Source organism: Sardina pilchardus, chromosome 20, assembly GCF_963854185.1.
Source record: "Sardina pilchardus chromosome 20, fSarPil1.1, whole genome shotgun sequence".
NCBI lineage: Eukaryota > Metazoa > Chordata > Actinopteri > Clupeiformes > Clupeidae > Sardina > Sardina pilchardus.
The window spans coordinates 13,381,146-13,396,348 of record NC_085013.1 but is presented as its reverse complement, the minus strand read 5'-3'; the positions used below and the strand labels follow the sequence as shown (position 1 = coordinate 13,396,348).

The window sequence follows — 15,203 nt, the reverse complement described above, 5'->3', positions numbered from 1 at the left end:
TGCCTGTCTCTGCAGCCAGAAGTGTGCTTACTTTGATGGGTGAAATTCACAGCACCGTAGAACTTCTTAATAACAATGCGTGAAGCAGTGAAAATTACATAGGTTCCAGTTCAAGGGAAAAATTAATTGCTCTCAGGTTGTAATCCAGACACCCCCCCCCCCCCCTCCCTCTTTCAAGCAACCACAGACACACACACACATACACACGTGAAAAAACACCTCGGGTATAAGGCACATACACACACAAACTAACACAGATGCACACACACACAGGTGCACATTGCTCCTCTGGCTGCTTGCTGACCCAAGCCCTGCTGGCAAGGGGGGAAGTTCATACACGTGGGGTTGATTGTGATGGTTGTACACACACACACACACACACACACACACACACAGGTTTCTGTGCAGTGAAGAGTGAGGAAGGCTTGGGCCACATTCCAGCCTGTCTTCCTGGGCGGGCCTTGAGCCTGAAGCATTCTTCTGCCTGCCTGTCAGGCCAGGTGCATACCACACTGAACACAAACACAGACAGTCATACACACTCTGAAAGGAAACACATCGACACATACGGTGTACCCAAACAGACACACACATACACACACACACACACTAACTAGCTGAGCACACACACAAAAAAACTTGTACAAACATGAACAAACACACTTCAGATACACACAGTCGACAGACTGGACAAAGATACAAGCACACACACGTATATAAACAAGCACATGATCACTTCAATTCAGATAATTCTAGGACACACCCAATAGACCTACATGAATAAATGTAACACACACACACATGGTTTGTAGGTACAGACAAACTGCCATTGTTCAGTTTCAGCGTTCTTCAGACAGATATTTGCATAAGAATCTGCTCTCTATGGCTTTAACTCATGTATGATTCAATCCTTTCTAATATATGGATTTTTCCTCCTATTTTGTGTGTGGAAGAGGTGCGGCTATTTAAAGCCTGCTGCTGGATGTGCAGTGGAAGCCAGAGAGAGGCTTCATTTTTGAAGTTCTTTCGATGCCGCAGCTCCGCTTGTGTGACTCACACACGGACAGAGCGGATGGGTGGGTGGATCGGAGGATCGGTCGTGGGCACCATCCAGGTCTTTCTGTTCCGTCCTTAGCAGCTTTGCTCAGCATCTGCTCCGACAGCGAGATGCAGAGGATACGGAGTGAGCTCAGTCCGCACACACACACACACACACACATAAGAGTGCCACAAGTGACTGAAGTTAGAGGAGGAGGGGATGAAGGAGAGAAAAGGATGGGGGTGGAGGGGGAGGGAGAAGTGTGTGTGTGTGTGTGTGTTAGGGAGAGCGAGAGAGCTCATTTCAATGCTCCTCTCATGCCGAGGCAGTTGTATCTGCAGGGTTTGCCCAATGTGAAAAAGCCACAGCGGCCTGAGAACAAAAGCGCCATTCAGCGTGTCCAGCCTCTTCCCCTCCACACTACTCGTCTCACACACACACACACACACACACACATGCATACGTAGGCACTCCCATATACATACATGCCGTACACACACAAGACGCACGCAGACGAACACAAGTGCATACACACAAACACGCTCCGAAGAAGATCCACTGGTACATGCTATTTCGCAGGCACGAGACTCTGTGATTGAAAAGCCTGAATCAGGCCCATTATTCTGCATGCAGCCTGCTGGACTAAACCTTCCCTTCACGCTTCCAGCTCCTCCCTCCACCCCCTCCCTTTTACTCACGTCTGCAAAGGGGAGCAGGCCAACAACCACCCCCACCGCCTCCCCCACACATACACCCACGTACCCCCCCCCCACCCACTCCCCCGTTTCCATATGGCCACTTTTCATCAGTGGAGTGCCGAGCGATCCCCCCCGCTTTTAATCGAAGTAGCAGGGGGAGAGCCGAGGCAGTCACGAGCAACCCCCTTTGAGCGGCGCAGCAGTGGTACGTTCCAGCACTGCAGAAGTTGAGAGAGGACATTGTTTGTAATCTCTCATCGCAGGGGTCACTTCCTGAGTTGTATGTCCGTTCCCCAAGCCCTTACAGACCCCAAGACTCCCCCCACCCCCCAGACTTCCCCCCGCCCCACTCCAATCCCACGCCCCCCCCACCCCAAACCCCGTTCCCCTCCCCATCCCAGTCCGGCGTCTGTGCAGAGGGTTTTTTTTTGGAAAGGACCCTGTCCTTCCCTTTTGTGTAGGACGCTCCGACATCTGAAAACAATCAAATAATCTGGGCACAATGCTGCTCTTCATGAGCGGGGCTGCCGGTGGCTTCCAGATGAGGCGAGGAAGATTAGAAGCGGATCACACAGACATGGAGGAGAAAGGGGGGATGCATTGTTACTGCTTCCCAAGAAAGACTGAGCTGGGGTGTGTCAATGGGGCAGCACATAGACTAAAGAGAAACCTCTTTTTTCTGCACTTAATACTATTCTCTCAGAGAGGAGTATTTCTAGAGTTTAATGGTTACCATGGGGGCAAAACAATCAGACAATTCCATTTACTCAGAGGGGAAAAAAGAACAACCCAGATATTGAGAAATCGTGTTAAATAGTTTAAAGATGCTTTGCTTTAATATGCCGGTCGTATTGTTTCAGCAAACTTTTAGAGGAAAATAAACTTCCTCTCGAATTTAAGCATTTTATTATTCATTTCTCTCAGTCCCTGTCTCCTTTTTGTGTAAATTTGGGGGCTTTTTTTCAGAATACGAATACAAATAAATGTTGAATTGATCCAAGAGCTACACACATCTGTAAGCAATAGCATGTACTTCAGAGTTCCAAACTCCAAACAGTTCTCTCTCTCTCTCTCCCACACACACCCACTCACACACACACTCAGAGATGACCATTACTGGCAGTCTCAGGAATGGTGGAAAACAGTAATCAGCGACTTCCTCTGCCACCTGTGCATTAATCCCTTTCATCCCATGGCTTCCATTAATTAGAGGGAACACAAGTCACGCCTCCCAGATGGACACGCCCTCACAAGGGATTAGCTCTTTCCTTCGGTCTCCCCAGCCCTCACCACCAAAGAGCTCCATTGTGTTCCACCTTGATGGGGGATGAATCACTCTTGTGTTAAGAATATCCATGTCTTCTCAGTATAGCTCTGCATGGCCATACATAACCTGCTCATTCTCTTCATTTTAGTTTTCTGAAAAACTTTAAGAGACTGTACCAATTTAATACAATGGCACTTAGGCTTTAATTAATGAATAACAAATAAAATGAAAAAGCATGAAACTATTAAAATGATATAATATGGTACTGTGGTTATTCTTAGAGGATACACAAAGGGTCTACCAGGGCGTCTGAAAACAGCACCATATCCCCAGTTTGAACCCATAACCTTGCCATCATGAGACCACTGCTGGCATTCCAATACATTTTGCCCATTGTTGTTCTATCATCAGCGCACTTTTCCTGGAGGCATAAGCCTACTTCAGATTCATAAACATTTAGTCACATGCTAGCAGATAGATATTCGAATGAATTACAGCGCAATGCAACTACATTGACGGACCTGTTCCTTGAGCACAGTGCGTTGTGAGACTGTGTGAATTGTACCCAAAGGCCATGTGTTCCCCCAAGCTACTACACCCTTGCATTGCTTCTTGTCAACCTGCAATTAGCATGCCTGACAGCCACCCGCTTCCGTGGCTGGACCGGGTCTAATCATAGGCATTTGTTGTTGCAATCAGGTGACGATGCTATAAACAGCACCTTGCACCAACTCCACCCTTCAAAATGAGTAGCCGGAGTCTTTGTTATACACGTTGTATAAAGGCACATCACTAAAAGGAAAAGGACTGTCTTGCAAGGCAGGAAGGATCTCAGTTCAGAGACATGGGAATGATTTGCCTGGTCTTGTCCAATAAAGGTGTTTCCATAGCTCTTGAGAAGTGACCTTTGACAATTACCACCCAAACTGTCTCATGAGACAAAATGTGTAAGGTTCTGAATATGAAGATGAGTCTTTGAATGATGTCTACATACTAGAGAAGGAGGATGGTGTGATGGTGCTATGCTGTTCCAATTGTTTTCACCCTACTCTTTGACAAAAGCTGCTTTGTGTACTCATTTAACTGTACATACAGAAGAAGGTCAGTCCATTGATTGCTGTTTAGACATTTCATGTGGTTATAACTGATCTTTTTTTTGTTTGTAAAAGACAGCAGTCCCTTCCTCTAAGAATGATACTACTCTTCTTCACACATCACACCTTACAGTCTCTTCAAAGAAGAGAAGCTTCCTCATTCTCACGTGTTCACATGAGCCAGTGTACAGTTGTTGTTGGATCAACTCACATGACATCAATGTAATGTGAAGGCAGACTACACCCACAGATTGTATGATGTTCATGAAGGACCCTGATGTCTACAGTCATCTCCCTTTCCTCACTCGGTAATGCAATCAGCCAGTGTGGAAGGATTCAACAGGGTTTTGCCTGCGTCAATTCATTAGCAAGTCTCAGGGTGTGGCTATCAGTCTGAAAGAGGAAACACACAATCGCTTTTGATGACAGAGTAAAGACATATACTGATGGTGTTGTTAAGTGTGTATATTAAATATAACCAGCATTACAGCATTAGAGGATACAGTTTGGCCAAAAGGGCTCTAAACCATCCAACTGCTGCTAAACACCCCGGTGAAAAAAATTCTGTTCACATACTGTATCGCACTTGGGTGTTGCAGTAAAGGTTGTCCCTTTACTGCAACACTGTCAGTCACTGTCAGTATACGACTACCTCTGAAGTGGTGCACATTAGAGGTATCACCCTGAATGTACGAAGTCTGGGAGCTTGAGACTCCTCTGAGTTAAACATCCTGTTGCCCTTGTGTTCGGTACACATTTCTGAGTGATCAACACAGGAAATGCACTGAGACATCCATATTTGTGAGATGAGAAAGCTGACTGACTTCCTGAACTTTGAATACTCCAAAGGATAGAGGCATGTTGTTTTGAAATCTCAAAGATGGTCATTGTTGTTCTGTTACACAAAAATGAGACAAGGGACACTTTATGGGCTTGTGGGCTTGATCAGGAAATTATTTTCTAAAATAGAAAACCAGAGCCATACTGACAAAGTCGGATCCATTGGAATCAGTCATTTCACAGTAATTCAGTGAACTAATTAAAATGATGGAAAGGGAGAGTGTATAATGTCATTACATAGCTTTCCAATAATAACATTTTCCATTATTTAGGCCTACTCACTAACCTTAATGTATTTTCCATAATAGGCATATAGCACAATGACAGTAGCCTAGGCTAGTGGGCCTATAGGCCTACTTGGTCAACCTTCTTGGCAAAACACTTTTCTAGCATCTGATGCCTATATGACATTCAATACAGCTGCTGTATCCTAAACACATTAGCCTACAAAAGTACAAATCAGAATCGAAACACATTACCAAAACATACATAATTGAACCATTTAGGCCGATGTATACTGATTGAAGATAGCCAGTGATGCTTGTTGCAGCTAAGGCTGTGGCACAAACTGTATTTGAGCCAGTGGAACACAAAGAAACTTCTCACACAACATACTGTCACTATGACAACCGAGCAGAATCATTCAGCCTGATCTCTCTCCATTCCACATAGCAAAAGAAATCCAATCGCATTACTCTTACATAACCTCCCTACTGGCTGCTGTGCATACAACATACAGAGTATGGAACACTAACATATGCTGGACTCATCATTGACATATCCTTTCTGATGTTAACATAATATTATATTATATTATATATTATAGCCTACACAAATCTTTCATGTGTTTTAAAGAAAGATTACCTACTCTCATTTCTTTGCAGGTAAGACCAACTTTGACCATTGGCCTGGACACCAAAAAGTGTACCTTATACAGCTAAACAAAAAGCAAAGAAACTTTACATGTTGTCCCTGTCATGGAAGCTATTAAACAATTATTCATAATGTCCTTCATGATCATATTGTTAATTTATCAAAGATAATCTACAAATAAGAGGCTAGATTTTCTGTAAAACGTTGTTGACTGCTATGAAATACAGTAATTTCCGGAGTAATAAGTACATTATGTAACCTGAAGGACAGTGTTTTATGCTAAACAAAAAACAAAACAAAACTGTGTATTAACCGCGGTTATTAAACACTATTGTAGCAAAAATACATTTCATGAGATAACCGCCGCCATGTGACCGGCAAAATGCTATATCACTTTCATAATAATCACATGAAAGATATATAGTCAATATAGAGTAGTTTCACATTAAACTAAATGTTTCAAACTAAGTGACTGCAGTGCATACTCACATACACATGTTGTCCAATAGCCAGTGAATCAGATTGTACTTCAATCCAAAATAAAAAATTCAATGCATTACCATATATAGCCCGCCCCCATGTATAGACCTCATAGTAGAGGATGTTTAGCTAAATCAATGGATAGACCTCAGTTAGAGGTGCAGTCAGTGACAGTGACAGTAGCAATCATCACATTACATATCTGCTAGTCCAGGCTCCAAAAACTGGAAACAAAGTGGGGGCATGCCTATCCTCCAAACGAAAGCAAAACCCTTTGTGTCTCTGGGAATGCTGAAGGTAGGGGTGAGCTACCTCTCTGTCGTTTCATTTGGTCCTGGGTTAAAATATAATGTATGGTTTCAGACAAACGCGTCTGCTATCATTTTTAAATAGAAACATACCTTTATTAGTGGGGAATTGCACATTTAATAGTGGGGAATTATGGTATGAACTGAAAACATCTCAAGATCTTTCAGTTTTGCAAAGGTTGAATAGTAGCCCTATATGCACGTTTCAGATCAAACAGTTATCACGTATAGCCCTGTCTAACTTTAATGTGTTGTATGAGGTGGAAATAGCCTACTGAAAGGTTGCAGCTGCATTGATAGGCCTGTTGCAGCCTGCACAGGCCAAATGAGACCTTTTCATTGAATAGTAGCCTATGCCTATGCATAATCATACAATATTTACAGCCAGTGTTTCAGCTACAGTGATGATTCCTCCTAGGCTGGGTGAACCCTGCCTGAACTTCTGTATGGTGATAGCCAGACTATTCTTCCCGCATTTAAAGTCCATTTTTCCAACACTCATAGCCCCCTTCCTCTCTCTCTCTTTCACACACACTCAGACTAACACACACCAGAATCCTCACTGTGTACCTAGCGACAAGCAATATGATGTAATTCCACGTGCTATAGCCAGTGTGTGCTTAGTCTTCCTCGAATTTATTTCCTATCATATTTTAAATTTAGGTGACGAATTTCTTAAATATTCCTCATATGGTCTTAATTCGGGATGTTTGAGGGAGTCGGACAGACCAGTGTTTGGGGAAGTTTTTTTCTATACCCCGTCTTGCAGATTTTTTTCCTCTCAACGGTGCGTGCTATCACACAGGCTCTTCCCTCTTCTATGTATCAATCCACTCAGCCTTATTCAAGGGAAACTTCTTTTGGGAAGTGCCGGGACTATTTTGAAACAACTGAGCGGAAAAACGTTTTTGCTGGTATTGCATCGTTAATCTTCAGATGATAATAAATAAACGTGCTTTACTGTTGATCGATGCATCTCACGTTAGAGAACGTTTGATATCTGAAAGATTGGAGCTGTTCTGCTTTTCGAGCCATTCGCGGAAGGATTTCATTCTAGAGCCGAGGTCAACGCTTCCGCCCAGTTTTTAGATAGGCTATATGCATTGCCCGAGTTGAAAATGGAGTTCGTGTGAGATAGATGCTCAGAACTTCCAATTAGGAAATCTCCTATCTCTGTTCTCGTGATAACGTTTGGTGTATCAAAATAGGATAGTTGTCCAAACACATCACGATCCCTGGAAGCCTCGTCTGGACAGTTCTTAAAAATTGCTCGGAGAAACGCTGCTGTCTTTTTCAAGTGTTGTCCCCCAGAAGTTGCAGAGGGAATAGCTCGATGGCTAGCTGGAGGAAGAATTACGAGCCTGATGTCGAATTTCATCTGCATTTGTAACTGATTGACCGTATTGGAATTTGTTTATCGTCGTGGCAGAGGACAATGGTGAAAATGGTTATTTCATTGCAGTCGGATTTTACTTCTGTGGAGCATACAATGAATCAGCGGTTGCCTTTCCCGTTCTAATTTCAGTTCTTCGCTTTCCTCTGAGAGCTACACGGCATGCATCATTGTAGACCCTATATTTATTTCGAATAACTGGCTTTTTCTTCGAAAACAAAAAAATGGTTATTTTTGCGGATAATTTCTCCGCCGTGACTGCGTCGTCGATGCTATTTCCAGTATTTGGATCCCCGTGAGAAAAAAATGAGCGAAGAGTCGACAAATCCAAACGAGTAAGTAGTGTGACATTTTTCTATAGCCTAACGTTACATGCGTAACGTTAGAATATTGGGGTCCGGCATGTATCTTGTCATGATTTCAATGTAACAAAGTTAGCCAAGAAAGTCGTCTGAGGTAGGCTGCAGAAAATGTCAATATGTGTAATGTCCGCCTCCGTTTAGGGTAAAGTTATATTATTTTCTTGTAGCGAGATGATATGATCTGGTTCAAAATATAGCTTTAGTTTCTTACATGTCTGTGAGTAACGTAACAACAATTCTGCTGCAGTTCTCTTTCTGTCAACCTTGTCATCAATAGGTTACTATCATTATGACTATGGAGAACTGACAATCAGGTCATAATTCTGGGCCTTTGATTTTGTAATTCCATTTATAGGGTCTTAGCCTGAGCTGCTATTCCTCTAATGACCTAAGTTACTTTGAGACAGGCACGGATTTTATTCCCTTTTTCCTAATATTTAAACATGTAGTCTATTGAAATGGAAGGGTCATAACTTTATCCAGTTGCCACGTAAGATGACTAATTATTTGTGTGTGATACAGTGTCTTATGTTATCCTCCATATTTTAGTAGGCCATTAAGTTTCATTTGTTCAAAATGTAATACTGGAACTAAGCGAGCAAGAAGTAAATCGCCATAGCCCACATAGTCTGTCCCTTCAACCTTTAATATGGGGAAATAGACGCATTGTTTCTGAAGACCCTTTCACAGGACGTGAAAAGCAATGTTTACTGAAAAGCTTGAATGTAGCCTATGTTAAGGAAAATATTCTGAAGATTTTGGAAATCGTTTAAAATGTTGTGATCACTAGCAAGAGTCTACCCTGTGTATTGGTGCTGGAAGATTGTATGGTAGCCTAGGCTATGTAACGCCATCTTAATGTATTCTTAATGTAACGTCACCGTAACATTGTTCTCCTTCAATTGACATAGATACTTGTAGCAATGTCTTTCAATCAATCATTTCATTGCTATAAGATGGTTACTGCAATGTTTGACTGTAAAAAGCTGAAGACGCCATTTTTTCTCAATCACACTCATTTGCATATCACAATCTTCATTCATAAAAATGATAAAAAATCACCCTTGCTTGCAATATGAATCGAAAGCTTTGTGAGTTTAGTGATCCTTTACGAAAGGGGAAGTAGAAAGGCGACATATTATTTCGCAATCGGTTTATTTCTCGTCGTAAATCCATGTTGTTTTAATGGGGTGATCGCTTGCGTGCGCTTGTTGACAGTCACTGAGAAATATCTGTTCGGGAGGTGCTGTTGTCACGTGACCGCCTCCATTCATAAAGTACCTGGCTGCCCATTCACAGCTAGCTGTACAGTGGCGTGTGTCTATGCACCGCCCGCAGGATTGCACAAAGAATCTTCAGCTTAATCTTGTAGATCGACTACCACTCCTTGAGTATTTGTATACTGTTGGCAGTTTTTTTGTCGCTGTAATGAAGCTGGATGTTTTACAGGCCACGATGGTGTAGGCTTGAATGAGCTGGTTCATTTTTCGCCCTATGACAAAGTAAACGACCATTCCTTCACGTATCCATTCTTTCTCTGCATATCAGTCTCATTTACTTCAGTGAACAGTTTCTTTGTCCTTGAATATGTCCTATATGTTCCTGGTGGCATTATTTCCTGTGTGACTCACGAGCATCTGGTATAGTAGCTGCTTTGTCCTTTTGTAACTAAACCAGTAAACCTGAAAGTAATGCTGGAGCCTTTTTCATTCATATTTGAAACGGTAGAGATGAGACATTTGCATATTGATGCTCAATTGATTCCCCCACCCCCCGCATGGGGAGCCCTTTTATGTAACACCCAAGAACAGCACATGCTCCTGATGACAAAGCCATGCACAAAGAAGCAAGATGTTTTTAATGGGCTTTGAAGATGCCATTTTGATTATTTTTCCTTCCTTCTCACAGGAAGGGGGGACGTTGTGTGCTCGTTTTCTTCTCTCTTCGTAGTGATATCCTATGAAACTCCATTTGCAAGGATTGTTATCGCGTCACTGACAGGCTATCGTCGCTCTGTTTTATTTCCCATGTCTTGATGTTTGTTGATGTATCTTCAGTATTAAGTGCATATATTCTTTATCAGGAATAAGTATTGCTATTGTCTGAAAAGGAGATTGGTGCAATGACAAAAGGAGGGTGTTTCCTCTTGGAAACCATTCCTGAAATAGATAGAAACAAAATAAACACATTTGATGAATAATCCTGTGTATGGGTTACAACATTGTGTTTTAAAAAAGGTGTTGAGCCATTACAGCCAGGTGCAATTACAGTTTACATCATAATTGTTGTGGTATACAAACAAATTGAGGTTAATTTGAAATAAAGAGGTTTAAAGGCCCAGTGTGCTGATTGATATTTAATGGTAGGAGTGACGCATGCTATGTTTTATCCTCACCTTATTCTGAAATTGTTGTGTGTGTTGTCAGGTGTGGAAGGTGAAGGCTGCTCTACCTTAGATCACTGATCAATTCTGTATTCTTTGGTATTACACCACTGTATCCTCTTCCAGTTGAATATATCACATATGTCATGAGGATTTGTGATCCAGCGACAAACCATTAGTGTCATCTGACAGTGAGGATACATTGATGAGTCATTTAAAATTAAAGTAGGGTTTATATTTCCATTCAGGATCTCAAATGTGACTCTGCAAAGCGAAACCAGTCGTTTCGGTAAAATGTACTGAATTAAGTTATTGTGCTCATGTGAACGGCCATAAACTAAGCTTTCCAACGATATGTATATTGAGGGTATTACACAAACTATCGCTAAGATAACTGCATCTAAAGTTGACATGGTTCACCTGTCATGATATGCCAGAAGAGGAGAAATCACCTTTTTAAGCGGCGCGTGGACAACGGGAATGACAGCAGATGTGTTGAATCTTCGCCGGGTTTAACAGTCAAAACGTATGATTTTCTGTGAAATGCGTTCACAATATGAAACTGTAGACTGTATACTGTCGAATTATGCGAAAACGTGAAATTCAACATTTTAACCCGGAAGTTTGTTATTGTTGATTTTCTCAATAACGTTGTGTGCAAAGCAACTGATTTCGCTTTAAATGGTCACAAATCATCTATGTTTATATCCATTTTTTAAACCTCAAATACAGAATTTATGACCTAGAACCCGATCTAGGAATTCTGTAATCTGTAAACCTATTGATGGGACTTTGAGAAGGCCCAGCAGTTTTTATTTAGAGTAAATTGTTAGCTAGATGTCGCAGATGTTCTAAAAACTAACCCAGAGCTGTTTTTATTTTCATATTTGACAGTGGTGTGTTTGAGCTGTGAACAACCAAACCATATCTCCCGCAACACTAATTTCATATGCCCTTGGTGTTCACACATCTATATTTAAGCATCTGTATTTCCTGCGATGGTGGTTTTGGCAAGGACTTTAAATTGAGTTGACTGAGCTGGGCTGAATTTATGGTTTCTAAAAAGATAGAGATGTTTACAAGGTTACAAATTGTTGTGAGATTTTGCTTTTTATCAGATACAGAGCCATGCATGTTTCTTGTGGCAGTTAGCCTAGTATTTGTGTTGGAGTGTGTCTATTGTGGGTCCTCATTGTGGTGGCAGGGGTATATGTGTCTCTTAACTTTGACTGTTATGCCAAAATCCAGTGCGGAAGCACAGGGGGAACTTTTAGCTGGGGAAGATGTAGCTTGCCGTACACCCAGCATTGCAAATTCTCAGAATTCTGGGAACCAGAGTAAGCCGCACTGCCCTAATTAGTTGTTTCGTGAGGATGTGGATTGCCTTTGGCACATTTGCTTATGTTGAAAGGTTCACCACAACTTGCATGTTTTGCCGTATTCTGTGACCTTCACATCTTACCCTGCAATTTGTTTGGGAAATGTTGGCTTCATTAGCTAGCCAGTTAGCAGAATGGCACTGCTGCAGTTACATCAGTTGAATTTAAGGGACACCTGGAACATATTTTATAGCTTCTAAGCACATGTCACATTATGTCTGTGAGGGAGCAGACCTGTTTCCTTGTTTTCATACTGAATGCCTTGATGTGATCTTGACAGTTCTATTTTACTTTATGATGACGGGTGTTGGAAAATCTTGGATCTCGGATGGATTTCAGGAAGTAAAATGGATGGAATTGTGGCATGCATTCAGATGAAATGCATTGATCACATCACACACATGATGGACAGCATTTTGCCCACATAAGTGATCAATCCAGCAAGAAAGTTAAAGAAACCACATCAGCCTCGTTCATACATTGATGGTAAACTGATGGATTACTGTGTGTAGTTGAGATTGGGAATACTGAGGGCCTTTTCCAAAACCAGTTACTTTGCCCTCTCATTAACCACTTGCACTCCGTTTGCATGTTTGTGTGGAGGGTCCGCCATATTAAGGGCCATCTGAAACCAATTGCTGTTAAGTGGTAGTGTGCTATAAACCCTCCAACGCCAAGTGAACGCTGATGCCCCCTTGATGAGGGTGTGCATCAATTAATGCGGCATGTCACGGAGAACGCTTCATACAAATGTCTGTCCTGTTTGAATGTGGGCACACATATAAACAAATCCATGGTTATGTCAGAACCTGTTGCCGCTAGGCAGAGTGAAGTTTGTGGTATTATATCCTCGGAGCTAATAAAACAAACTTTTATTTAGCTGTGAGGGTGATTAGGAAACTGACTAGGTGCAGGTGACGTATGATATTAATGTCTCTCTGCTTTTAATATTCCTGTAGCCTCTGTCCTCTGACTTATTTGTGACGTGGTACAGTGCATCATTGCAAAATTAGATCTAGGCCATGAAATATCTATCCCTTGGCTAATTGAAAATCAGAGGCCTATATGAGGACAATAGGGACTATTCGTATGTTTCCATCACAGGAACTGCAGATGGTATTATTTTCAGGAACCCATTTCAAGGGACATTTTAGTACCTAATCTGCATTAGGTACTTTTGTAACTTCCAGTAACTGCTATGTGGATACAATTCACTGAATGTTAAATTGGTTGAATGAAAGCCAATTTGTCACAGCTTGTTTTATTACGTGAAAGATATTTACATTTGGTTCAATCTATGAAGCTGAGGTAGAAAACCAGAAAACTAGAAAATTCCGAGGTCCTGTTGAAGAAATTGCCTATTTTAGATGTTCATGCCTGTTTCATCTTAATTTATTACTGATGTTCAGGCATGCAACTGTTCCCAGTGAGATGCATTGTTCCGTTGACCATGTGAAATCGGCATTGCTTCCCATGGTCAGTGCTAAATTATACACACCTTCAGCTAGCCTAGTTCCTACATGTTGCTCTCACTTCCCTTTGGTATTTCTGTAGTGAGGCGTTTTTTAAAAGCCCCAATCCTCAGCAGTATTAGCTCATGATATTGAATCAGGTACAGCTTGGTAGGAAAATCGAAAGGCTTTGACTCATTCATTTCCTGTTCTTGATGCAACATGATGATCTGGGTAAAAAGAATACAGCCCTAGGGGGAGATTGTTGACCACCCAAGCTTTCATGTGTTGCCCATATTAAGGCATTGTTTATTTTTTTTCCCTCTTTAACCCTCCTTCAAATTCATACTTAGGTGGATATATTTGTCATTCTTTCATGGCTGTCAAAGATGGACACAGTAGAGATGCAAAGTACTTAAGAAATGTTGCAAACTGGTTGATGAAGGCATGGTTTTGTTTGGGGCATATGGGGTAGAGTATATGACTGCTGCTGTGGGAATGGCTGCGCCCCACAGCCACCCCCATGAGGCCACAAACATAACAGGGCACAGATGGAAACCCCAAGCCCTGTGTCTTTGAGTTTCCTCAAGTCTTTGAAACCAGGAGGATTTAAGGGGTGTGTGCATGTGTGCATGTGTGCGTGTGTGTGTGTGTGTGTGTGTGTGTGTGTGTGTGTCAAACCCCATGTTTTCAGAACAAGAAGGCCTGAAGCTTTTGTAGTCCTTGCTTTAGTTAGAGGAACCAAGTTGTGCTGTGTCATCTCCATAATGTTAGGCCAGGAAGTATGTCTTATCTCAGGGGTTTCAGCCAGATGATTCTGTAAAGGGAGCTGTGATTGTATGTGTGTCTCTGCCCCCCCCCCCCCCACCCCACCCCCTTAAAGCACGGACTTGTAATGGTGGCTCACCCAGCAAGCCCTCATCTCTCTCCTCTTTCCTCCTGCTTCGAGTTCTCTCCTTCTTTCCTTCCTTCCAACAAGAGCAGGGTCCCTGGAGACTCCTCACATCAAAGCCTCCCAGCGTTGCTGTTGCAGTCCAAATCTGCGGTTCCTCTTCTCATTTTTTTTTCGCTCTCTCTTTCCTGTAATTGCAGCGCAAGGTTTTAATTTTCCAAATGCTTGCGGTGGAAATTAAGATCATCTCAATATGTGGCATGATTGATGTCTTCAGAATGGTTCATTTCTGCATTTGATATGCAGATGGGAGACCTAGATTTACAGTGGTGCCACAGTCATGGCGTACCAGAACCATTTTAAATCGAACACTCGCAGGATTAGCATTGGTGTAGAGGAGAAACTCCGTGTTTATTTTGTCTTCTTAAATTTAGGCATTCCAATCCAAGGCCCCTGTGGATTATCTTATCCCATTCCTATTGCTCCGTGTGGCAGTGTATTCAAGCGTCCTACATCCTGTGCTAATTTTCTCCCACATTTATGTACAGTATACACAAACACAAGCATGTGTTTTTCCGTGTTTCCGCCTGCTATCGTGCAAAGTCTCTTCATGTATGTCTGGTGGCAGCTGTAAATAATTGTCTTGGTTGTGTAGAAATAAAAGCAAATCTTTGGGCAACGTTGGTCAATTTTTGCGTAAGGTAATTGTTTACTATTCGCTAAGAACCCTTCGGAACCCTACCT

At 42.1% G+C, this 15,203-nt stretch overlaps 1 protein-coding gene across 1 annotated transcript in view; it reads left to right on the top strand.

Annotated features, from left to right (window-relative positions):
• The first annotated feature begins 7,703 nt into the window (after window positions 1–7,703).
• spred1 (sprouty related EVH1 domain containing 1) overlaps window positions 7,704–15,203 on the top strand; it is a 31,739-nt gene continuing 24,239 nt past the window's right edge. The window contains exon 1 of the mRNA XM_062522938.1: window positions 7,704–8,327. Coding sequence (XP_062378922.1) covers window positions 8,299–8,327 — 29 coding nt within the window. The 5' untranslated portion in view covers window positions 7,704–8,298. The remainder of the gene's footprint in view (window positions 8,328–15,203) is intronic.